Genomic DNA, 24,029 nt, shown 5'->3' on the forward strand with positions numbered 1-24,029 from the left:
GATATAATAGTAAATAAGAACAACCCTTGCTAAATAAGCAAACAACAGATCTATACACAAATTTTGAATTCCCTTTTACTAAACAAACAAAAAAATGGAATATATATATATATATATATATATATATATATATATATATATATATGAATACACAGGCAAACACAGAGAGATGCATTCATGTGCAGACAGAATTCATAAAAGTTACCATGGCATAAACATTGCTTTTCTCCACAAGATAGAATTATCAGACTTTTCACTTTGCTAAACCAGAAACAACAGCCTCTAAGTGGAGTGGCTCCTGCTAACACCAAGACTTAATACCGAACATAGCTGCAGTTATAACCTTCCCCAGAAATGTAATCAGAAGCAGTAAGTGTGGAATTGTGAGGTCGGTACCAATTGGACCATCTGTCACATGGGCCGTCTCCATTTCTCAAAGGAAGATGAGGTAACCCACCTCAAAAGAACTTTTTTCTCCAAAGGGAGATGACCTTATGTGAAATAATCCTTTTTTGTGTTTATGACTTCCCTGTGTTGCCTTTAAAAATCTTTCTCTTTCCGTGGAGCTTTGAAGCTCCTCTCTACTTGCTACATATGATGCTGCCAAATTCATAAATCATTCAATACACCCATTTAGATCTTTAACATGTAGTCAGTTAAATTTTGTTTATCAACAACTTTCTATTTTATAAATGTACAGAGAGTAGTACTCCTTAATAAACAATAGCCAATGTTATATTTCATACAAGAGAAACTGTCAGCTGTGTAGTACAAAAAGGAATGTGCATGTGTTAAACAGATTTATGTTTTTTAGATAAAATGATTTAATGTTTTATGGATAAGACGGTGTTTCTCACTGAGTTGGGCATAATCATTAATCATTGACTACCAGGAAGGAGAGGCCCGGATCCCACCACATCCGGCTTCGTCAGAGCCGTCCAATATGCCTCCTCTATCTTGTCTACTGTGGCCCAGGTGATTTTTTCCTTTTCTTTAAATTCCCAGACAAAACGTACTAAAGCTCACAAAAATGACTTTAATGCCTCAGTCTGCGTGCATTTACAGGACAATAGGATAATGTATAATCACTTGCATCTACCAGACAATGTTCACATCTACCAGACAATGTTCGCATGGAATCCGAATTTCTAAACACTTCAGAGATCAATAGCATTGAAGGATTTCTAAATGCACTTCGGGCTCCCCAGAAATTGGCCTTCGCCCCTTTGAAAGGAAGCGAAGCTTCTCTCCGACCTAGAAGAACAAGGCCTTCAGCTCTGAGCAGCCCCGTGGCATTGCTTGACCCTTTCCCTGGGAGATTCCAGCAAAGGCGCCGCTCCTGCGGGCCTGTGTGCCGGCGGGAACTCCATTACCCAGAAAGCTATGCGCTGAGCGGCAGCGAAGAACACCCAATGAACATCCAGACTTTCGGCATTTCCGGGAGGGCGCACTGGGCGAAGACGAGACTTCCTGTATTTTGTGGCGGTCATTTTGGCAGTCCTTGGGGTCAGAGCGCAGAGTCTGTATTGGGGAGACAGACAGAGGAGGCGCGGGAAGAGGCTTTGTCCCCAGTGACTAGAGGCGGTTCTATAGTCGGGCACATCGCCGCTTGCGGGGCCGGTCTGGAGACGTTGGTGCCCGGTCCGTTCGGGACGCTCGGCTGTCCCCTCTCTGCCCCGGCTTGTGGCTCAGGTGGCGGCGGCGGCGCCGAGGGACCCGCCTCAGGTAAACGCTCGTTCTGCGGGTCCTCACCGCCCTCGCCCCACCAGACACTAAAGCCCCGAGTGCGGGGCGCCTGCTCTCGTGCCCGCAGCCCAGGCCCCGGTGTCCAGGACGGTGAGGTGGCCGTGTGTGGGGCCCTGTTTCTGACAGACGGTGTGATGGCGCGTGGCAGAGGGTCACAGGTGGAGGCACCGGCAGGTGCAAAGGCTGGGAGGTCGGATTGAGCCGGGAGGATTGGGGAAAACTGGGGTCCGTGTTGCTTCTGCAGGGAACAAAGTGTGGGTAGAGTCGCACCTGCAGTGACAGGCTGAGGAGTTGTACCTTCCTTCTTAGGGCTCTTGGAGCCATGGAAATTTTTGCGTAAAAGGGACATGATCTAAGTTAAGTTTGAAAAAATCCCCAGAGTCTGTTCAGTGGAAGCACAAATTGTAGGGCTGCTGAGGACATTGCGGCAGAGGGTGTTTGGGGTTTTTTCCCCAAGGACACAAAACTGCTGAGAGTCAATACAGAGGTTAGATGGTCGGTCCGAGATTACCTGGCTCTGGTGACTCCCAGGGGTGCAGGGAAGGCCTGAGCCCCTGGTAGGATGCCATGCTCACATCCCTCTAAGACCTGCCTCTTCCCACAGGTTTCCATGGCTGCGGAAGTGCTTTCGGAACCTAATCAGGTAAGTGGCGGTTTCGTCCTCCCTCACTGGTCCCAACCCCTATTTTCTCCAAATTTGTGGTGTCATGAGACTTGTCACGTGCCATTTTCCCAACCTTTGTGTGTGGGGACCTTAGAGAATATTAGCTCAGGGTCTTGAGTTGAGTCCAGGGGTTTGATGGAGGGGTTCCCATTTCAGGCCACCAATGGAAAGAGATGTAGAAGCTTATCACTAAAACGGGAAGTGCTTGGAGGTGAGGCTAAGCTGGTTTAGGGAATTGCAGGTCTCCTTCCTTTCTGGTGAGAACAAACTGGGTGTGGGGAGTAAGAGTCAGACTTGGAATGACTGCCTGTGAGGTTAGGCATCTGTTCTGCAGGCAGTGGGAGGTCTGGATCAGATGAGGGAGGTGTACGCATCTAGGTCTTAACAGGCCCCATGTGGTTGCAGAGTGGACAGCAGAGTGAACACAGTGCTGGGAGTATGAGAAGACAGCAGACACCAATGGTACCAGGATCTGGGATCTCCTCTGAGATCTTAGGAGGAGGATGGACATGGGGTAGATGTGTGAGGAGATAGATTGTGGGTCTTCAGGAGTGAGGCTGTTGATGATTTCATCTGTCTCTGTCCTAGCAGGGAAGTGTGACCTTTGAGGATGTGGCCCTGTATTTCTCCTGGGAGGAATGGGCTCTCCTTGATGAGGCTCAGAGATGCCTGTACCACGATGTGATGCTGGAGAATTTTGCACTTACATCTTCATTGGGTAAGCTCTTACACCTGCCCCTATGCCCTGGGCAAGGCTTGGCCTTCCTCTTTTCTCCAGGGTCAAGTATGTCTCCATCTAAACCATGGGTACTGCTTCCTTTCCCAGTTGCCTGGGTATGTGCTGTGGTTCAAGGGTTGAGCTGAGTGCATGTCTACTTCTCATCCTTATCACTCCAGCACCTCCTGCCCCGAAGCTTCACAGGGAAGGATTAGGTATCGCTGTTCTTTAGGTCAGCCTAATGGATCCCACCTGTCATGTCCTCTCTCTCGCTGGGTGACTGTCTAGTTCCATGGCACCCTAGTATTGCTCCCTTCCTGTACCTCACATTTATTTGTTCCTGACTGTGCCTGGAAGTGTAGTCACTTATATAGTCACTGCTTACACAAATTTTCTTGAGAGGTCTTTTGCTAAGATTCTTTTTTCTTTATTTTAGTTGTGGCAATTTTGCAAAACAAAATATTTACCACTTCTAAGTGGCATTTAGTAATTCTCATTGTACAACCATCACAATCATGCATCCACAGAAGTTTTTCATCTTGTAAACTTCAACTCTGTACCCATTAAACAGTAACTTCCCCCATCCACTCACAACCACCATTCTACTTTCTCTATCTGAGTTTGACTATTCTGAGTGTCACATATTGGCAGAATCATCAGCAGTTTTTTTTTTGGTCTGGTTTTTTGACTTAGCATAATATCTTAAAGGTTCATCTGTGTTGTAGTATGTGTCAGAATTTCCTTTCTTTTTAAGGCTGAATAATATTCTATTTTATGAATGTAGCACATTTTGTTTACTATTAATTTATAGGGGGACACTTGAGTGCTTCTACATCTTGGCTCTTGTGTATAATGCTGTTATGAACATGGGTGTGCAGTTATTTAGTGTCCCTGCTTCAATTTTTTGGGGTATATACGGAAAATTGGAATTGCTTCATCTTATGTTAAATCTGTCTTTAATAGAATTAAAATTACAGCTGCACAAAGGTTCCAATTTCTCCCATCTTTGCCAATACTTCTCTTTTTTTTGGGTGATAACCATCCTAATTGGTATGAAGTGGTAGCATAGTTTGGTTTTTTTGTTTGTTTTGTTTTTGTTTTTTTTAAACAGGCATGTTCTTTTATTTATTTATTTATTTTTGGCTGCATTTTGTCTTCGTTGCTGGGCGCGGGCTTTCTGTAGTTGTGGCGAGTGGGGGCTACTCTTCATTGTGGTACGCGGGCTTCTCATTGTAGTGGCTTCTCTTGTTGCAGAGCATGGGCTCTAGGTGCACGGGCTTCAGTAGTTGTGGCATGTGGGCTCAGTAGTTGTGGCTCGCGGGCTCTAGAGCCCAAGCTCAAGAGTTGTGGTGCACAGGCTTAGTTGCTTCGCAGCCTGTGGGATCTTGCCGGATCAGGGATCACATCCGTGTCCCCTGCATTGACAGGCAAATTCTTAACCACTGCACCACCAGGGAAGTCCCAGTATCATACTGTTTCAATTTGCATTTCCCTAACAGCTGGTGATGTTGAGCATCTTTTTGTGTGCTTATTACCCTTTTGTATATCTTTGTTGGAGTAATGTCTGTTGAAGTCTTTTCCCAATTTTTTTTTTTTTTTTTTTTTTTTTTTTTTTTTGCGGTACGCGGGCCTCTCACTGTTGTGGCCTCTCCCGTTGCGGAGCACAGGCTTCGGACGCGCAGGATCAGCGGCCATGGCTCACGGGCGCAGCCGCTCTGTGGCATGTGGGTTCTTCCCGGACCAGGGCATGAACCCGTGTCCCCTGCATTGGCAGGTGGACTCTCAACCACTGATCCACGAGGGAAGCCCTTTTCCCAACTTTTGAATCAAGTTGCTTGATGTTTTTGTTTTTGAATTTTAGGAATTCTCTATATATTATGGATATTAATTTTTTTATCAGATATTTGACTTGTAAATATTATCTCCCATTATGTAAGTTGCCTTTTTACTATTTTCTTAGCATCGTTTGATGTACCAAAGTTTTTCATTTTGATGAAGTCCAGTTTGTTTTCCTTTTGTTCCTTGTGCCTTTGATGTCATTTCCAAGGAATCACTGCCAAATGCAATGTCATGAAGTTTTCCTCTGTTTTCTTTGAAGCATTTTATATTTGTAGCTCTTAAGTTTATATCTTTGATCCATTTTGAGTTAATTTATGTACCTGGTGTCCATCTAATTTCATTCTTATGCATGTGGTATTCAGTTTTCCCAGCATCATGTGTTGAAAAGCCTGTCCTTCCCTGTCGAATGGTCTTGGCCTCGTTTTTGAAAACCATTTAACCATATATGTGAGAGTTTATTTCTGAGCTCTTTATTCTGTGCCATTGGTCTGTATGTCTGCCTTGATTCCAGTATCACACTGTTTTGATTACTGTAGCTTCACACTGATAACTTGAAATTTAGAATTGTGACTCCTCCAACTTTGTTCTTCTTTTTCAAGATTGTTTTGGCTGTTTGTTGTCATTTGAGATTGCATATGAATTTTAGGATGAATTTTTATATTACTGCAGAAAACATCATTAGAATTTTGATAGGGATTGCATTGAGTCTGTAGATGGCTTGGGGGTCATATCAACATCTTCACAATATTAAGTTTTCCAATTTATGAACATAGAAGTCTTTCCACTTACTGTCTTTAATTTTTTTTTAGCAGTGTTTTATACTTTTTAGTGTACAAGTCTTACTTCCTTAGTTAAGTTTATTTCTAAGTATTTTATTCTTTTGATAGATAGTTTTATAAGTGGAGTTTTTTCTTAGTTTCCTGTTCAGATTGTTCATTGTTAGTGTGTAGAAGTACAACTGTGGAAAACTGCCGCCATGTCCTGCCTGCCGTCTGCCGCACATGGTAGGTAGTTGATCCAAGACCTTGCTTCATACGTGTGGAGGGAAGCCCTTCCCCTGAAGTTAGTTATGACTTACAGCAATTGGGTAAACTACACCTGTGTGTAGAATTGAAACATTTTTCTTTTCTCCCTGCCTGGTGCCTCCAGAAATTGGGGACTCTTGGGTTCTGAACAGCCTTATCAGGGGAATGGAAAAGGCTGACTCCTGGCATGTGCAGGAATCTCAATATTTTGGGAACTTCTAGAAGAGAAAAATCCACCAAGGCATAATCTGGTGGCATGCCTTTGGCATGGCTTTCCTGGCCTTGAGAGGCCTTTTGGGAATTCATTCTGACACTCCTTCTGAGGAATTCCACCACAACTAGTTTGGAGGAGCCTAAGTGGTCAATTGACCACACTTGTTTTACAAACAGATTAGTTTCGATTTGGCTGTTTGGTGGAGATGAGGGTAATTTCAAGGAGAAAAAAGGCTATGTTTTAGTGGATATTAAATTCTAGTTCTGTTAATTGAGGTTTGTATTTATGAAAGTTATTATGTTAGCCATACTTTTGCCCTGATGTTCTGGATGGAAAGAAACTTATCTAGTGAAATTGCCACAGAGTGTGTGACAGTGTGACTGTGTCACATTAAGTGTGACACTGCTTGCTTTAAGTCTGCTACTAAAAGCACATGTACAATGCTTGTGTGACAATTGGGTATAAGAAATATATGGTCTAGGGCTTCCCTGGTGGCACAGTGGTTAAGAATCCACCTGCCAGTGCAGCGGACATGGGTTCGAGCCCTGGACCAGGAAGATCCCACATGCCACGCAACAACTAAACACGTGCACCACAACTACTGAAGCCCACGTGCCTAGAGCCCGTGCTCTGTAACAAGAGAAGCCACCAAATGAGAAGCCCACGCACCACAATGAAGAGTAGCCCCTGCTCACTGCAACTAGAGAAAGCCCGTGTGCAGCAACAAAGACCCAATGTAGCCAAAAATAAATAAATCAATTTATTTTAAAAAAAGAAAGAAAGAAGTATATGGCCTATAAAGTGTTTGCCCATTAACATTCCTCTGAGCCTGTTCATGAGATCTGATTAGTTTTTCCCCACCTTGTATAACTAGGCAAATATAAAGGAGGCCTAGCACTGAGGGACATGATCTGAACCTGGGGTAGGAGCCAGCACCCCAGCCTAGAGGGACGGATATTTTAGTCATCAATGTTTTCTACTGAGAGATTTGCAATCAGAAGGGGAAATGATGGGAAAAATCTCCATGTGTTGAGGTATAGGGGAGTCATTCTGGCTTAACTTAAATTTTACTGATCAGAGCAGCCTATTTGTGATCTTTCAGACATGCGTTGTACATCTGCTTTGGCCATTGAGGAAGGGAATGTGTTTGAAAGTCAAAATGGAGTAACTTGTTCAGACATCCAAGGTGAAACTAAGGGGCCATCGTATACATGATTTTAGTCACGTTCTTGTGTTATTGAAAGTTGAGTTTTGAACTGTTTTGCAGACTAGGAGAAAAACCACAGGCAGGTGTGTTATCTCAGAATGTGGTTACTGCTTGTGTTTTGCTTAATTGTCATAATCTCTCCTGTGTTGTGCCTGTTAGATGTCTTAAATTTCATCTCTAGCCTGAAGGAGGAAATCTATTCCACGACTGAACAGCAACACTGGCCTCACTGTGAAGTGAGTCTAATTGCTGGGTCTCCAGCGAGATGTGATTGTCAACCTTCTCTGGACTTCCATGAAAAATTGACCTGGCTACTATGACTATTTGGGGACTACTGACAATGGGGGAGAAAGACTCTCACCATATTTTTGTCCTGCATGCCAGTACATCAGAAGGAGCCCTGTTGAACTAAGATCTCACATGCTTCATGGCACAGCCAAAAATTAAAAAAAAGAAAAAAAAAGAAGGACCCCGTTGGTAAACGTTACTATACAGCTGACTGCCCATGAGCCTCCCTTGGCTATGCTGTGTGGAATGGAATAGGCTGGCTTCTGGACACATAAGTCCAACTAGTGGGATTAACTCTTTTTTGTTTGGAAGGATCTAATGGGTCCAACCTTAATGGCACTCAACCTAGCATGGGGAGACAGATCTGTAGTGCAACTGCTGACCATTGGCCAGGTCACCAGAATGTTTCTTTAAAATCCGGACCTCCCCATGGGGGTAGCTCTGGGTTTGTGAAAACCCGGGGTGGCCTTACCTTCCTTATAACTGGACAGGGCACTCTTACTATTGACTCTCTTTCCATTGACCTTGTAAGATCTTGGCTCCAAAATTTGCCCACATCCTGGCAAATGACTCTTCTGAGCATAGTAGGTATCTTGATACTCTGAGGCTGCTGCTGTCTGTATTGTATTTGTGGTATCTGGTTGCAGTGCCCCCTACATACTTGACCCCAGGGATATCGCGGAAGAGGGTAGACCAAGATTGTAAGGGTCGTGCAGTGTGTGTAGGGGTAGAGTGTATGGTCAGGCCACTCAAGATGGCTGTTCTCTTGCTCTCTGTACATCCCCTGCCCGACCATTGCCTGCTTCATCTATACCCTATGCACATGACTGACCTTCCTACTCACTTGCCCCAGGCCCCAGCTAGTGATCATTCTTATCAAAGGGGTGGTGAGGGGTTTGCCTCTCTACTGGTTTCCCTGGTAACTAATGAGCCCACCTGATGCCAGTTCCCCTATAACTGGTAATCTTCTGTTCCCCTGGGAGCAAGGACTGTTGTCATGTCCTGCCCATTGTCTGCTGTACAGGGTGGGGTGTCACGTCAGGACCTTGCTTCAGATTTGTAAGCTCCCCCATCCATTAAACCATTGATGTCTCTGTTGCTGGGAGGAAAAAAAAAAAAACACAACTGTTTAATTCTTTTTTTTTTTTTTTTTTTTGCCACACTGCCTGGCTTGGAGGATCTTAGTTCCGGACCAGGGAGTGAACCCAGACCTTGGCAGTGAAAGCTCTGAGTCCTAACTACTGGACCACTAGGGAATTCCCACAACTGTTTAATTTGTATGCTCTTCCTTTGCTGAATTCATTTATTCTAACAGTTTTGTGGTGGAATCTTTAAAATTTCATGAGCTATGGATGCCTTTTGTCTTTCCTGCCTAATGCTCTGTCTAGAATTTCCAGCACTATGTTGAATAGTAGTGGTGGAAGCTGGTGTCCTTTTCTTGTTTTTGATATTGTAGGAATACTTTTCAGTCTTTTACCGTTGAGTACAATATTTGTCATGGATTTTAAATCCTTTGCTTTTATTATGTTAAGCTAATTTCCTTCTATTGATAGTTTGTTGAGTATTTTATCATGAAAGGGTATTAAATTTTGTCATGTAGTTTTTGTGCATTGATTGAGGTGGTATGATTTTTTTCCTCATTCTGTTAATGTGATATATTACACTGAATTTTGTATCTGTTTTAAAAATATTTATTTATTTATTTATTGGCTGCATCAGATCTTAGTTGCAGCACGCAGGATCTTCCTTGCAGCATATGTGATCTTTCATTGTGATGCATGCTTCGTCGTGGCGTGCAGGCTCAGTAGTTGTGGCTTAAGGGCTTTAGTTGCCCCGCGACATGTAGGATCTTAGTTCCCTGACCAGGGATCGAACCCATGTCCCCTGCATTGGAAGGTGGATTCTTAACCACTGGAACACCAGGGAAACCCCTGAATTTTTTATGTTGAACCATCCTGGCAAGTTGTGTCTTGTAGAAAGCATATAGTTGGATTATGTTCTTTTATCCATTCTGCCAGTTTCTCTTTTGCTTAGAAATTTTATTCCATTGACATTTAGAATAATTACTAATGAGGGGGGAATTACTTCTGTCATTTTGCTATTTGTTTTCTACATGTCTTTTGGTCTCTTTTGTCCCTTGTTTCCTCATTACTGTTTTTTGTGTTCCACTTGTGTTTTGGTAGTAAAATGTTTACATTTTTTGTCGTTTCCTTTGTGTACTTTCTATAGCTATTTTTTTCTTTGTAGTTACCATGGAAATTACATTTACCATGCTAAAATTATAACACATTATTTGAATTTATACCCTTTTAGCTTCAACGATATTGAAGTGAAAGGGGGTGGAGGGATAAACTGTTGGTTTGTATGTCCCATGATTTTTTTTTGTTGTTGAAAAATGGGTGTTTGTGTCTTACATTGTGGTAACTTGAGATTCAGTTCTCCCTCTTCCTAGGGTTTGCTGGGATCTGTTTGTTTGTCTTTCTGTTTGTTTGTTTAATGGCTATAGGGTGTCTCCAACCTGGAGATCAGTCTGAGGTATAAAGTTAAGGTCTACTCAGATTTTTTTCTTACCCAGATATGCATGGTGACTTTGTAAATTCCCCTGCATATATGATTGATTTTGAGTGCCTTAGTCCTTGAATTTCTGCCTATCAAAATGGGACTAAGAGAAAAATGATGTGAGGGGGGTGGACGGAATAGACATCTGCCCTTTAAATCCCCTGTGAAATTGCTTCAGCTAGTGAGGGGAGGGCCTTTGCAACATTGGTAGTGTGGTTTCCAACAATGGCTGCCCAACTCTGTAGCACTACCATCATTAGAAGCAGCAAAAAGAGCACAGATTTCTGATATTTGGAGGACAGATGCCTTATTGCCCAACCTGGCTCCTAGAAGCTTCTCCAGGAACATATACATGGTGCCTGCCCCAGGGCTCAGAGTTAGGGGAGTTGGAGAATGAAAACCATTACCATGCTAAGAGCTGAAAGTGATCAAAATTAAAGCAGTTTAGCATTGCAGAGGGGTTACATCAGATTGATTCTACCAGTATAGTTGTCCAGAAGGGAAGACACATTGCTGGTTCTTACTTTTCTGCTCTCTTACCTCTGTCTGTCCTTAGGAACTTTTTTGTAGTATTTAAATAGCTTTCTGGTGGTCTATTGTGTGCTGAGTTGTCTGGGACAGTATTGGCTACTGACTTGTCCTGTCATTCCCTTAGGAATTGGGTACTCTTGGTCTCATGCAGATCCTCAGATGAGGCTACAGAAAATGTCCTCTGCTTCACAGGATGGACATGACTCCATTCTCAACAAGATGGGCTCAGAGCAGGCCTGACACAGATGAATGGCATTTGAGAGAGGACATCACTTCAGGGCTTTGTCAAAATCATACAAAGAACTTGTCCTGTTTAATTGTGTTTTGGTACCATTGCTAGTGGCCACACCTCACTTCTACCTTCCCTTCTCCATTCTTAACACTTTGCTGACTTGTCATTTCTACTAGTCATTTTTATTCTGACTCCAGCTGAGAGCTACTCCCCACCTCTCTGGACTGCTTACCTCACTTATTCCTCACACTGTTCCCTCCTTAGTGCATTCTCACTTTGTAGTGTCCTAAAGTGTGCAAGTGTCTAATTATCCTTAAGCATTTTTTACCTTTGTTCCAGTCAGATTTTTCTGGGACTGGACTGGACTTCTGCACAGCATCCCGTTGTCAGCAGATATAATCCTGCTAAAAGCCATTAGCAGAAGAATGAGCTGTAGGACATGCCTTTCTCCCTGGGCCACACCCTTTACTCATGTCCTGTGCCTGGGGAGGCCCACACCATCCTGTGAACTTAGGGAACCAGTGGGGCAGAGCAGCTGCTTCCTCAAGCTGACCCCAACTTTCTTTTCCTGAAAACAGTTTCATGGACTGATTCTTTGATGCATCAATTTACATTTGTGATTGTTTTGCCCCCTCTCAATATAGTTAACGTGTACTTCACCATCACTTTTTCAGGCTGTTGGCATGAAGTGGAAGATAAGGAAACATCTCCTGAACAGAGCATTTCTGTAGAAGGAGTGTCACAGATCAGAACTCTTAAAGCAATTTCATCTCCCCAGAAGGCCCAGCCCTTTGAGATGTGGGGCCCAATCTTGAGAGATATTTTGCACTTGCCTGAGCACCAGGGAATGCATCTTGGGCAGAAACCATACACGTATGGGAAACAATTTTATTTCACTGCCAACCTTCAGCAGTACCAGGGGCAGCACATTGGAAAGATACCCATCAGAAGTTCTGCAGACCAAGACTTGTATGTAAAGAGTTGCACAACCCACTTGTCAGGGAAATCCATTATCTGTATGGAGATTGCGAAGGACTTCTTAGCCAGCATGGGATTTTTCCATCAACAGGTCATTCACACTGAGGAGAAGCCAAACAACAGTAATGAGTGTGAGGCTGTCTTTCACAGTGGAAAAAAGCATCAGAACTGGGGAGAAGGCAAAAAAGCCCTCAACTGCACAGACACACTTGTTGAGGACCAAGGAGTCCTCACTAGAGAAGGGCTTTACAAGTGCAGCAAATGTGGAAAAGCCTGTACCCGAAGATGTAACCTCATTCAGCACCAGAAAGTCCACACTGGAGAAAGGCCTTACGAATGCCATGAATGTGGAAAATTCTTTACCTACCTTTCCAGCTTCATTATACATCAGAGAGTTCACACTGGAGAAAGGCCTTATGAGTGCAGTGAATGTGGGAAATCCTTTAGCCAGAGCTATAGCCTCAATAGCCATAGGAAAGTTCACACAGGAGAAAAACCTTATGAGTGCAGGGAATGTGGGAAGTCTTTTAGTCAAAGATCTAACCTCATTCAACATCAGAGAGTTCACACTGGAGAAAGGCCTTATGAGTGCAGTGAATGTGGGAAATCCTTTAGCCAAAACTTTAGCCTCATTTACCACCAGAGAGTTCACACTGGAGAACGGCCTCATCAGTGTGGTGAATGTGGGAAATCCTTTAGCCGAAGCTCCAGCCTCATTCACCACAGGAGACTTCATACTGGAGAAAGGCCTTATGAGTGCAGTAAATGTGGGAAATCCTTTAAGCAAAGCTCCAGCTTTAGTTCACATCGGAAAGTCCACACAGGAGAAAGGCCCTATGAGTGTGGGGACTGTGGAAAATCATTTAGCCATAGTTCCAACCTAAAGAACCACTGGAGAGTTCACACTGGAGAAAGGCCTATTGAGTGCAATGAATGTGGCAAATCGTTTAGCTGCAAATCTAACCTCGTTAAACACCTGAGAGTCCACACAGGAGAAAGGCCGTATGAGTGTGGGGACTGTGGAAAATCCTTTAGCCAAAGTTCCAGCCTCATCCAGCACCAGAGAGTTCACACTGGAAAAAGGTCCTGAGTGCAGTGAATGTTGGAAAAAATTTTCAGCTGCAAATATAACCTCATTCAACACGAGAGACTTCACACTAGTGAAGGGCCATAGATAGCTGGGATGTGCAGTTTCCTTCTAGTGTAATTACAGTGGAGGATAGAAGTTGTGAGGGAGCCATTCATCTGAATTAAAGCCCATACATCCAAAAATCTGCAGTGGGGAGTGTTATGTAGGAATCCTTAAGGAGCTGTGTTATACTTTATTTCCTGCCAGGCTCTTTCTAGCTTTATGTCACTGCCAGTATGACAGAATTCATTTCACCTGTGTTACCCAGCAGGTTCACACAATGTGCAAAAGTTATCTCCCAACATGTTCAGGGAAGTTGACTTCTGTCCCATTCCTGTTTGTGGGGTAAGTAATGAGTAGTCTTAGCTCTTGTGGGATCCTCATTCCCTTCCCATTTCCAAAGTAGGGCCTGGACCCGATCCAGTTTGGGCCCAGTGGACCCAGTCTGAGTTCTATTTGTGACTTGACAGGAAGGACTGCATTTTCAGGGACATGTTTGTTTATGGTGACATTTCTTTTGGATTTTCCCAGCCTCTGAGTCACAAAGCTGGGAATTGCAAGCCTCCTATTGCTCTGCATTTTGCAATAATAAAGGCATTAATGTTTAAGCCACCTTTGGTGTTGGAGTTCCATTCACTGTGTGAGGTGATCTGAAAACAACTGGGCTCTACCAGCATTAAGGACTGCACAGCTCTCATGGTGGGAGGGGGGTCCCATGCTTTGTGTGCCTCACATGTCAGTATGATTAAGAATATAGCTCTTGGGCTTCCCTGGTGGTGCAGTGGTTGACAGTCCGCCTGCCGATGCAGGTGACTCGGGTTCGTGCCCTTGTCCGGGAGGATCCCACATGCCACGGAGCAGCTAGGCCCGTGAGCCATGGCCGCTGAGCCTGCACGTCTGGAGACTGTGCTCCACAATGGGAGAGGCCACAGTGGTGAGAGGCCCGTGTACCACACACACACACACACTATATATATATATATATCTTTCTGGTTTTGGTCTAAGGTAAATATATTGTTGCCCAGGGTCTCCTAGAAAAGACTGCAGGGTTTTAGGGTCCTAATTTGTGGACTGGGTATCAGGATTTTTTGTGGGCTCAGAAAACACCCTGAGGAGCCAGGAAGTTATGACAGCCTTCAGTGCTTCTGATAACAACACAAATTTTTTTTCTTATTCACAGTAAATATCACATAATGCTTAGCAGTTATCCTGCAAAAGAACCACATGCCGTGATCCCCAGAGTTCACTAGATAATGCCACTGTAAGACTAGGGCCAGGGGGAACCATCTTGGTAAAGAAACCCTGGAGTGGAGGAGAGTGCAGTGGAGTAGATGGAGTGTGCCCCTTCTAAAATTGCATCAACAAATGCTCCATTGACTCTGACTGTGCAGTATCAGTGGGCACAGATGACCAGAAATTCTCACAACCTCCAGGCAAGTGTATATTTTGTAGCTGAGGTCCTTGTGAAAGAAAATAAGCTATTGTTTTTCTGGATTCCTATAGCCTCTCTGGGATGTTCACCTAAAGGCCATTGCTACAGAGGCAGAGAAACAGAGAAAGGAAATCCCTTAGTCCAGGGTTCCCTAACCCACTGGCCCTGGACCAGCAGGCACTGATTCGTGGCCTGTTAGGAAGCGGGTTGCACATCAGGAGCTGAGTGGCGGGCGAGCGAGTGAAGCTTCATCTGCTGCTCCCCATTGCTCATGTTACCTCCTGAACTATCACACCCCACACCCCACCCCCACCCCCCCCCGTATGTTGAAAAATTGTCTTCCACGAAACCGGTCCCTGATGCCAAAAAAGTTGGGGACCACTGCCTTAGTCCACAGTGTGGCTCTGTGACCAGCCAGCATTCCTGTTAACTCAGGTGGGAAGTAATCTATTACTCATCAGTAGTTGCTACCACTAAAGCAAGGCTGTTCCTCCAAGGTCATCAGAAAAGTGAGGCAATATAGGATTGCTAGGCCTGATTTTTGTTTGTTTGTTAGTTTTTGTTTTTTGGCTGTGCCATGCAGCTTTTGGGATCTTAGTTCCCTGACCAGGGATTGAACCCAGGCCATGGCAGTGAACCACTGGACCTGCCAGGGAAATTCCCCAGACCTGAGTTTTTGAAAAAAGTGAGAGATCTAGATTTTTATTTTGAACAATTTTGTGAATTTTTATTCAGGTATAGTTGACATGTGATATACTGTATCTATTTGAAGTGTATAAATTTTTACATATAGAACCACAAAGTCTCATCATAATCATGATAATGAACATGTCTATCATCTCCAGTTTACCTCATGCCATTTTATAATGTCCTTCCTCTCCCCCACCCACAGATCACCATTCATTTACTTTTATTTATAGTAGATTAGTTTGTATTTTCTAGAATTTTATATGATTTTATTAATGAAATGTTTACTTTTTTTCCTGGTTTCATTCATGATTAATAAATATTTTGAGATTCTTCAGTGATCCATATATAAGCAGTTCATTTTTTTTATTGCTGAGTAGTTTCTTTCCTATACTTATAGTATTTGTTTATCCATTTGTCTGGTTATGGTTATTTGGGTTATTTCCAGTTTTGTCTATTGTAAATAAAGGTGCTAGAACATTTGTGTGCAATTCTATATGTATGTATGTATTTTCACTTGCCTTGTGTTAGTAACTCAGGGTGTAATGCCTGACTCATCGAATAGGTGAATGGTTAACTTATGAAACTGCCAAACTGTGACCTGAAATTGTTGTTTCCTTTTACATACCCACCAGGAGCATGCAAAATGCTTCCACATTCTTGCCAATACTGGTATGGTCGGTCTTTTGAATTTCCTTAAATTTTGAATTTAAGCAACCAGTAGTTTTAATTGCATTATTTTCCATTTGTATATCTTCTTGGTAAAATGTCTGTTCATATCTTTTGACTATTTTTCTTTTCATTAACAATTAAATACCTTATTTTTATCCTCAATTTTTTGCGTGCTACATACAATGTAATTACCACAAAAACCATGTATATACCTTAAATTTAATCTGCATTGTTCACATATTCTTCTTTTTTTTTCTGCAGTATGCAGGCCTCTCATTGTTGTGGCCTCTCCCATTGTGGAGCACAGGCTCCGGATGCGCAGGCTCAGCGGCCATGGCTCATGGGCCCAGCCACTCTGCGGCATGTGGGATCTTTCCAGACTGGGGTATGAACCTGTGTCCCCTGCATCAGCAGATGAACTCCCAACCACTGCACCACCAGGGAAGCCCTATTCATATATTCTTAAATCTTGACTTTGAATAATATACTGAAGTCCTGGTTTGTAGTATTTTCCAGTTCGCCTGATACAAATACTGCCACCACGGACAATTTCAAACTAGGAAACCGATGAAACAATGATTGTTAATCAGCAAGAACTTGCCCACCCTTCTTTGGGACCCACACTTGACCAACCTAACTTAAAAGCTGAGTCTTAATGCAGGCAGACATCTCCAATGAAGACTGTAAAATGGCACTATGAAATCATTATGATTTTAATTGCATTTCTCTCAGGATACTTTTTCTTTTAAAATTAATTAATTAATTTTTTGGCTGCGTTGGTCTTCCATTGCTGTGCCTGGGCTTTCTCTAGTTGCGGCGAGCAGGGTCTACTCTTTGTTGCAGTGTGCGGGCTTATTATTGTGGTGGCTTCTCTTGTTGCGGAGTGTGGGCTATAGGCATGTGAGCTTCAGTAGTTGTGGCACGCAGGCTGTAGAGTGCAGGCTCAGTAGTTGTGGTGCACAGGTTTAGTTGCTCTGCTGCATGTGGGATCTTCCCAGACCAGGGCTCGGACCCGTGTCCCTGCATTGGCAGGCGGATTCTTAACCACTGCACCACCAGGGAAGCCCCATCCCTCAGGATTCTTGATGTTGAAGTTTCTTTTTTTTTCTCAAAAGATGCTCTTTATTCATTCACATATATTATTGCATTTAATGCTCACTTCGTACCCATGAACAGAGGAAGCAGAAAGATAATTCCTTCACAGACGAAGAGTTTGAGATCCATAATAAAGTCCTTCTTCCCAATTAACAGCGAGTGAACAGAAGATCAAAAACCACCTCTGCTTTCAGCTCTCCAACTTCACCCTTCTTTCTTGAAGGCAATGGAGTGTTCAGCCCTCATTTTCACATATGTTTATTGTTATTAAAAATATTTTTAGCAAACAAACTTGAAGTATAACCAAAAATCCATACTTCAAAATGTATAGAAATTATATTTACATATAATTTTTCACATTAACTCATTCAAAGTGTATCTATTATATTACAGGTGTTGGTTGAAACATCTAGGCATCTTAGTATTTTATCTTCATATCATGCAAACTAAGTCCTAACCAGGACTTAGTTGTGTCCTGTCTGGTTAAATTTCTATTCCTATTTTTTGCCTACTTTTATTTTGTGAGGTTTGCCTATTTTCTCTTTTTTTTGACAAATAGGAGAGCAGGGAAACAACAAAGACATCTGTGAGATTTCACTCATTCACCAATAATGTGAGTGAATTTTTTCTGAATGTAATTGTAATTGGGAATAGTTTCGCATGTTTTCTTCAATTTTTTTTTACTATGCATGACATAATGACCACATACATTATACATGTTTAAGATAAATCTGCATTAACATATGCTACCTCAGGCCTAAGTCGAAACATTCAATTACACAGTAAATTAAGCCCGGTTTTGTAGTGTTTGCCAGTTTCACACCATAGCCAATGTCAAATTGCCAACATAATGTCACCGAACATGGAGTTGGGAAGCATTGCCAGTAGGCCACCATTGTATACTTTTTCCACCTTACAGGTTCAGCAGCAGCAAATAATTTTAAGATTGTAGTTACCATAGTAGAATGATTATAAAGTGACAGCTTTTGCATATTTGTTTTGTGAATCATTTCATGGGTGTATAGTTGACTTAGAATAAATTACAAGTATTTGAAATGTACATTTTGACATTTTGATACTTGTGCACACCCCTGAAATCAGTTTCCTCCTGCCATTTTTAATTCATCCTCAACATTAAAATTGCTGTTGCAAGGGACTTTCCTAGTGGTCCAATGTTTAAAAATCCGCCTTCCAATGCAGGGGACCTGGGTTGGATCACTGGTCAGGGAACAAAGACCCCATATGCCGTGGGGCAACTAAGCCCGCGTGCCACAACTACAGAGGAGCCCAGATGCAGAAACGAAAAATCGTACATGCCACAACTAACACCCTATGCAGCCAAATAAATAAATATTTTTTAAAAATTACTGATTCAAGAATATATTCTACTTTTGTGATGACTATTTTCAAGTGTTTATATAAACGGAATGACTGTTGGATCCTACCCCTATGTTAGATCATTTATCATATCATGCACATTTTTATGCTTGTGTAACATCATGTATGTCGTGATTTTTAAATTTATAATTCCAGGTATCATGTCATTGAATACATAATTTCTTAGCATGTATTTCTAAAATAAAAGAGCCCTCACATAACTCTGGTAACTTTATTGCACATGAAAGTATTCTAAATATTACTGCATATCAGCACAACTGGGGACACAGTGTGTTAGATTTTGAATGCTAACACCCTTCAATGCAGCCTGGACGTACAAGCTCATGTACCACAGCACAAAAGATGTGTGACAGAAATGAAACCTCGGGAAAATAAAATGGGAGGTGCTGACCCAGCATGGCAGGGGTGGCCACACAAACACTCCAGGTAGATTGTGGGACAGGCGTGTTATAGGGATGCTCAACATTCTGGCGTGTGGGCCACACACAATCACACAGTTCTCGTGGATCCATGTGATGAGGTGGGTGCAGACTGGCTTAGAAAGTATAGCCTCTCCCACATCACTGCAAGTTTGATGATGCACTGATGGTGTTCAGTTCAGGGACTGGGTCATCACCTTGTTACAAGCGGGAGATTCACACCTGTGAGCAGCTTTATCAAGCAAAGGACTTGGGGTGGGGTTTTACATGGTTTATGTGAGGTGTCAGCCTGCATTCAGCCCTTGGCATTTGGATGAATGTTTGTCAAGGGTGAGTCCTGAGGAGTTGTGGGCACGTTCTTGCTGATTAGCAATCATTCGGTGATTTATGTTTTTCTGGTGGGTAGGAGGAGCTGTAAGGAGATGGGTGAGGGGGTTAGGAGGAAGAGCCTTGTTTACCGGGAGAGTGCTGCAGTGGACATTCTTTATCCTTCAGGGACCCTCACAGGGTTCGAAATACTTACCAGGACAATTTGTACCCAGGCACATTGTGAAGTGGGTTCATGAAGAACATGGACACGACCTTGGAAACAAATCACTGCACATGTCTTATGGTGGAGGTACGTGTCATATTTGGGGCGATGCTGAAGACCCTGTGTGGTTTGTTGTGTTCATGCTGCTGTCCCTGTGAACAATTTCACAAAAGGAAAGGTGTTTGCAGGGAGATGTACACTGGGGGAGGTGGAGCTGGAGGCCCTGGTGTGGATGCAGACGTGAGCTGTGGGTAGTTCATGGTCGGGACACAGCTGATGTATTCTGTGCAGGGAGGTGCAGAAGAGAAGCCAGTGCACCTGTTCAGTGTAGAGGATGCACTCTCATCAAAGGGATGGCAGCTGAATGCCATTCTGGAAGTCCCTCAAACTTTCTGAACTGCAGACCCCTCCTTTCACAAATAGGAAAAATAATAATACATTCCGAGCACTGGGCAGGTTGGGTTGATAAGTGGGGTCATTCACAGGAAAGCCATCAATGTTTGTTCCCAGTGAAAAGATAGTCCTGTCCATTAGCATGGGGTAGAGGGAATGAGAGGGGCTCTTGGGGAGAAGGGTACAGAGGGTGTCAGGTTGGGCAAGGTGTTCTTTGAGTCCCCAAACCTACTTGGGGAGTGAAAGAGGACTACAGTGACCAGACTGCTTGTGACCTGAACCAGGTGACCTAACATTGAATCCCAATTCCTAGTCCATTGCTGGGGGTTCACAAGCAGAGCAGAAGATACCCTGTATGTGGGCCACACTTTCCTCTCAAGAAATGGTCCATTTGCTGCAGGATAAATGCCCCTACATCCTCCCACTCTGTTACCATCTAAACTACAACCCCAATGCCCTCTGTGACCTTTCTGATTCCTGCTCCATCTGAACTCCCTGGGTCCTCTCCCACAGTTCCTTGGGTAGGAAATGGGACTTTCAAATCCCCTTCACAGCATTTGTTCCCTTTGAGCAGCCACAGCAAGGAGCAGAGGCTGCAGAGTCTAAAGACCTCTTTGTGAATTCTGACTGAGTCCCCTCTGGGGTTGTGACTTTGAGGAAGTCCCCTCTCAGCCCTTCCATTACTTCAGGTCTGAAATGGGGATATTATCAATACCTCCTATGGATTGAGAAGATTGTGGAGGGTACATGTGAGATCCAAGTCCCTCAGTGCCCAGGTGGCTCCCTAGGTGCCCTTTTTGGTGGTGCGTAAGGATCCTCCCAATACTCTGTCCTTGTCTACAGAGAGTAGGTTTATGTTTGACTGAAATGGATTTAACAGTGTTATGGGAAAAATTTATTCTGACACTTGTTAAAATGGTAAGGAATTCTTTATTCAGAACTATCAATATTTTGGATGTGTCAAGATTCTGACAATATAGGTGAAATATTGAGTTCAACTTTAAGACAGCTGAGGATTTGAGCCAAGGAGTAGAGTGAATGAGTCAGTGGATGGAAAATCACTAACAGAAAACAGGGCAAGGGGTGTTCTTGGTAAACCAACTTAAAAATCTTGCCGTAGAGGTCAGATATCGAGGATAGGAAATGGGTGTTTGATCAGATATCACTGAGGGAGTTATTCTTACTAAGCGGGCTTTGAAGATTTCTTGATAAAACTTGGCTAAGCAGGCCCTGCAAGGATGGGTCAAAGACCAAGATCTGTGGGAAAGAACGCTCAGAGGATTCCGACTAAAGCTTAGGCAAGTAGAGAGGCTTTGTCAGTCTCTGGTGTTGAAGGAAGTGACCTTTTGTCCTCCAAACAATATAGGTTCATTTCTCATTTGGTTCTTTTTGTTCGTTATGGACCAGCTGAAAGGAAATCAAGGTGGCAGTGTAAGAGGACATGAGCTCACTTCTCCACATGAACACATCAAAAATACATCTACAGTGGAACAATCTTCACTGAAAACTAAATGGAAACTGGCAGGACTCCTGTACAACCAAGGCTGTAAGCATCATACACACACGTAATCCGGCAGGAAGGGAAGAAAAGCACTGGGGTCTAGAGATGTGGGACTCAGAGGAGAAGGGAGATCACAGGTGGCAGACACCCACCCGGGGCAGTGAGCTGATCGAGCCACAGACTGGGTGACCAATTCCTAGGTTCTATATGGCAGAGGCAAGCCTCCTGACTTGTTGGAGGACGAGTGGGACAGAGAGAAAGGTTGGAGGATCCTGGACTCTGTTTGGAAGGAGTATGCATGCTCCCACCTGGTCCTGGGACCGGGCAGAGAGAGATCTGCTTCAGCAGCTGCCGGTTTCCAGTGAGCAGGTTCACCACACACCCCGGCCAGAGCAGAAGAAATGCTCTGGCTACACTAACTCCATGCCCCAACATGTCGCTGGATCTGGGGCAGTCAAGACCAGGGAAAGACTCCATTTATGGATGAAGAGGCAAGCTAGTCCCAGGGCAGAGCCCAGGTGGGGCTGCAGTGGCCATTGTGGGAACTTGCTCCACTGGTACATGAGAAGCAGCCCACATCTCTGATGGTAGCTGTTTGGCCACAGCTCACCCACTCCACCATACATGCAGAGAAACCACACTGGCTCTGCCTTCTCCCTGTGGAGCGGTGCCACAGCAGGGCGGGAGTGGTGGAGGCTGGAGACACTGGTCAGCTGGGAGAGAGTAAGGGGTCTTGTCCCAGAGGCAGGATAATATATGAATAATTGCCCAGCCTGAAGACCAAAGAAAGAGCCCAGAGACAAGGACAGAGACATCAATGGTTTAATGGATAGGGGATCTTACTTATCCAGAGCAAGGTCCTGGAGACACACTCCCACCATTGTCTGCAGACAGGAGGCAGAATGTGACTGCAGTTCTTTTTTACTGGGGGCAGAAGGAGTTTACCTGATTTAGAGGGAATTGACGTGAGGTTAGCTCATCAGTTCTCAGGGAAACCATCATAGGAGAACAGCACTCAGCCCCTTTGATAAACTATTAATGTGAAGAAGTTATGATCTAAAGATTAGAAAAATCACTACCTGTGGCTAGGGCAAGAAGGTAGGCATTGACTGAATAAGCCTTATGATTAACAGGGAAGGTCAGCCATGTGAGTAGGGTGCAGATGAATCAGACTGGTGGGGCAGGGATGTACATAGAGCAAGAATACAGCCATTTGGGGTGGCCTGATCATCCGTCAGTGTTTCTCAGTGACTTGGGCACAATCACTGACTATGCAACCAGGAGAGCCTTTGCTGGGGGGACCAAAAGCTGTGCTTTCCCTCTTGTTTAGCTGCATCAGGCCAGCCCAATATCTCCTTTCCAGATTCCCAGTCAGGGTCCTGTCTTTTTTCTTGTCCCTGATCATAGCTTACAAAATGACTCTAGCACTTCAGGGTGCACGCATTTCAAGAGCAATAGGATGTTTATTTACTTCTAGTTACCACTGGATGTCGACGTGGTTTGGCTTCAAGGAGTCTGAGATTAAATAAATGCTCTGAATTGTACCCCCCCTTTTCCTCATGTATCCCCACCCAGACCTTAAGAGGGATGGAGCCGCTTCCTCGCCCCCCCACCCCAGCTGATTTCCCAGCGCTCCTCTCGGTGCTGTTTGGCTTTTTTCCTGGTTCTTCCAGTGTGGGGCGCCACTGCTTCAGGCCACGGAACTACATTACACAGAAGAACTTGCGCTAAGGGAACGTTCATCCAATGAAAATCTAGAAAAGGAGCATTTCCGGAAGGGGAACATCAGGGAGGGGTACTTCCGGTGTCTTCGTAAGGAGATTTTGATTGTTGTTGAGACTGTAGACCTGTTCAATACCTCCGCTGTGCGATGTTGGGAACAAGGTGAAGGGCCCAGGAAGCGGAAGTGGAGGGTTTGTGCGCACTAGACAGGGGCGGGGCGGGGACGACGCCGCCGCTTGCGGCGAGTAACCGTGCCGACTCCGACCCGGTCGCTGGACTGTCGACGCTCCGCTCCGCGCAAAGGCTCCGATGGCGGCTTCTGCACTGAGGGACCCACCTCAGGTAAACGCTGCGGTCTCCGGGTTCTCGCCTGCCCGTTTCCCCACCGAAATACAAACGCCCCGAGTGAGCGGCGCCTGGTCACGTCTGGTCCAGGACAGTGAGGGCTTCAGGGGTGTTTTATCTATTTCTGACCACCAGTGTATGCGGTGTGAGTGAGGCTTGGAGATGCAACCGAAGCAGGAACATTCCGGAGACGTGTATTCCGTCTTGTTTCTGCGAGGAATCAAGTTTGAGGCCAGGCTGTATCTGCAGTGGTAGCTGAGAGGCTATACTTTTCTTCTTAGGGCCCTCGGATCGGTGGAGAGTTTTGAACAAAGGAAGGACACAATCTGAGTTAGGCTTTTAAAAATTCTCCAAAGCCTGTTCAGTGGAAGAAAAGACTCTAGGTGGGCGATGAGGACTTTGAGGCAGAGGGAAGTTGTGGAATTTCCAAGGTCACAACTGATAAAAGGTAGCACTGGGGACAGAGGCAGGGAGGGGAGATTAGCCAGTCAGCCCGAGATTATCTGGCTCTGGTTCCGCCATGGGACCAGGGAAGGCCTGATCTCCTGGAATACCACCATGGTCACTTTCTTCTATGGCCTGCTTGTTCCCACAGATTCCCAGGGCTGCAGAAGCACTTTTGGTTAATGGAGGTTGTCCCAATCCCTCACTTGTTTTGACCCCCACGTACACATTCTCTGTATTTGAGGTGTCTTAGGGCTCT

The 24,029-nt window shown here is 44.3% G+C and overlaps 1 protein-coding gene across 1 annotated transcript; it reads left to right on the top strand.

The window, feature by feature from the left end:
- The first annotated feature begins 1,491 nt into the window (after nucleotides 1-1,491).
- Nucleotides 1,492-13,735, top strand: LOC309837086 (uncharacterized protein). The gene is made up of 4 exons (XM_082677428.1): nucleotides 1,492-1,725; nucleotides 2,351-2,389; nucleotides 3,002-3,128; nucleotides 11,698-13,735. The coding sequence occupies exons 2-4, from the start codon at nucleotides 2,357-2,359 to the stop codon at nucleotides 13,089-13,091; spliced, it is 1,554 nt and encodes a 517-aa protein (XP_082533554.1). The 5' UTR covers nucleotides 1,492-1,725; nucleotides 2,351-2,356; the 3' UTR covers nucleotides 13,092-13,735.
- Nucleotides 13,736-24,029: the final 10,294 nt, after the last annotated feature.

This window comes from Grampus griseus (genome assembly GCF_964374135.1).
Source record: "Grampus griseus genome assembly, chromosome: 19".
Taxonomy (NCBI): Eukaryota; Metazoa; Chordata; class Mammalia; order Artiodactyla; family Delphinidae; genus Grampus; species Grampus griseus.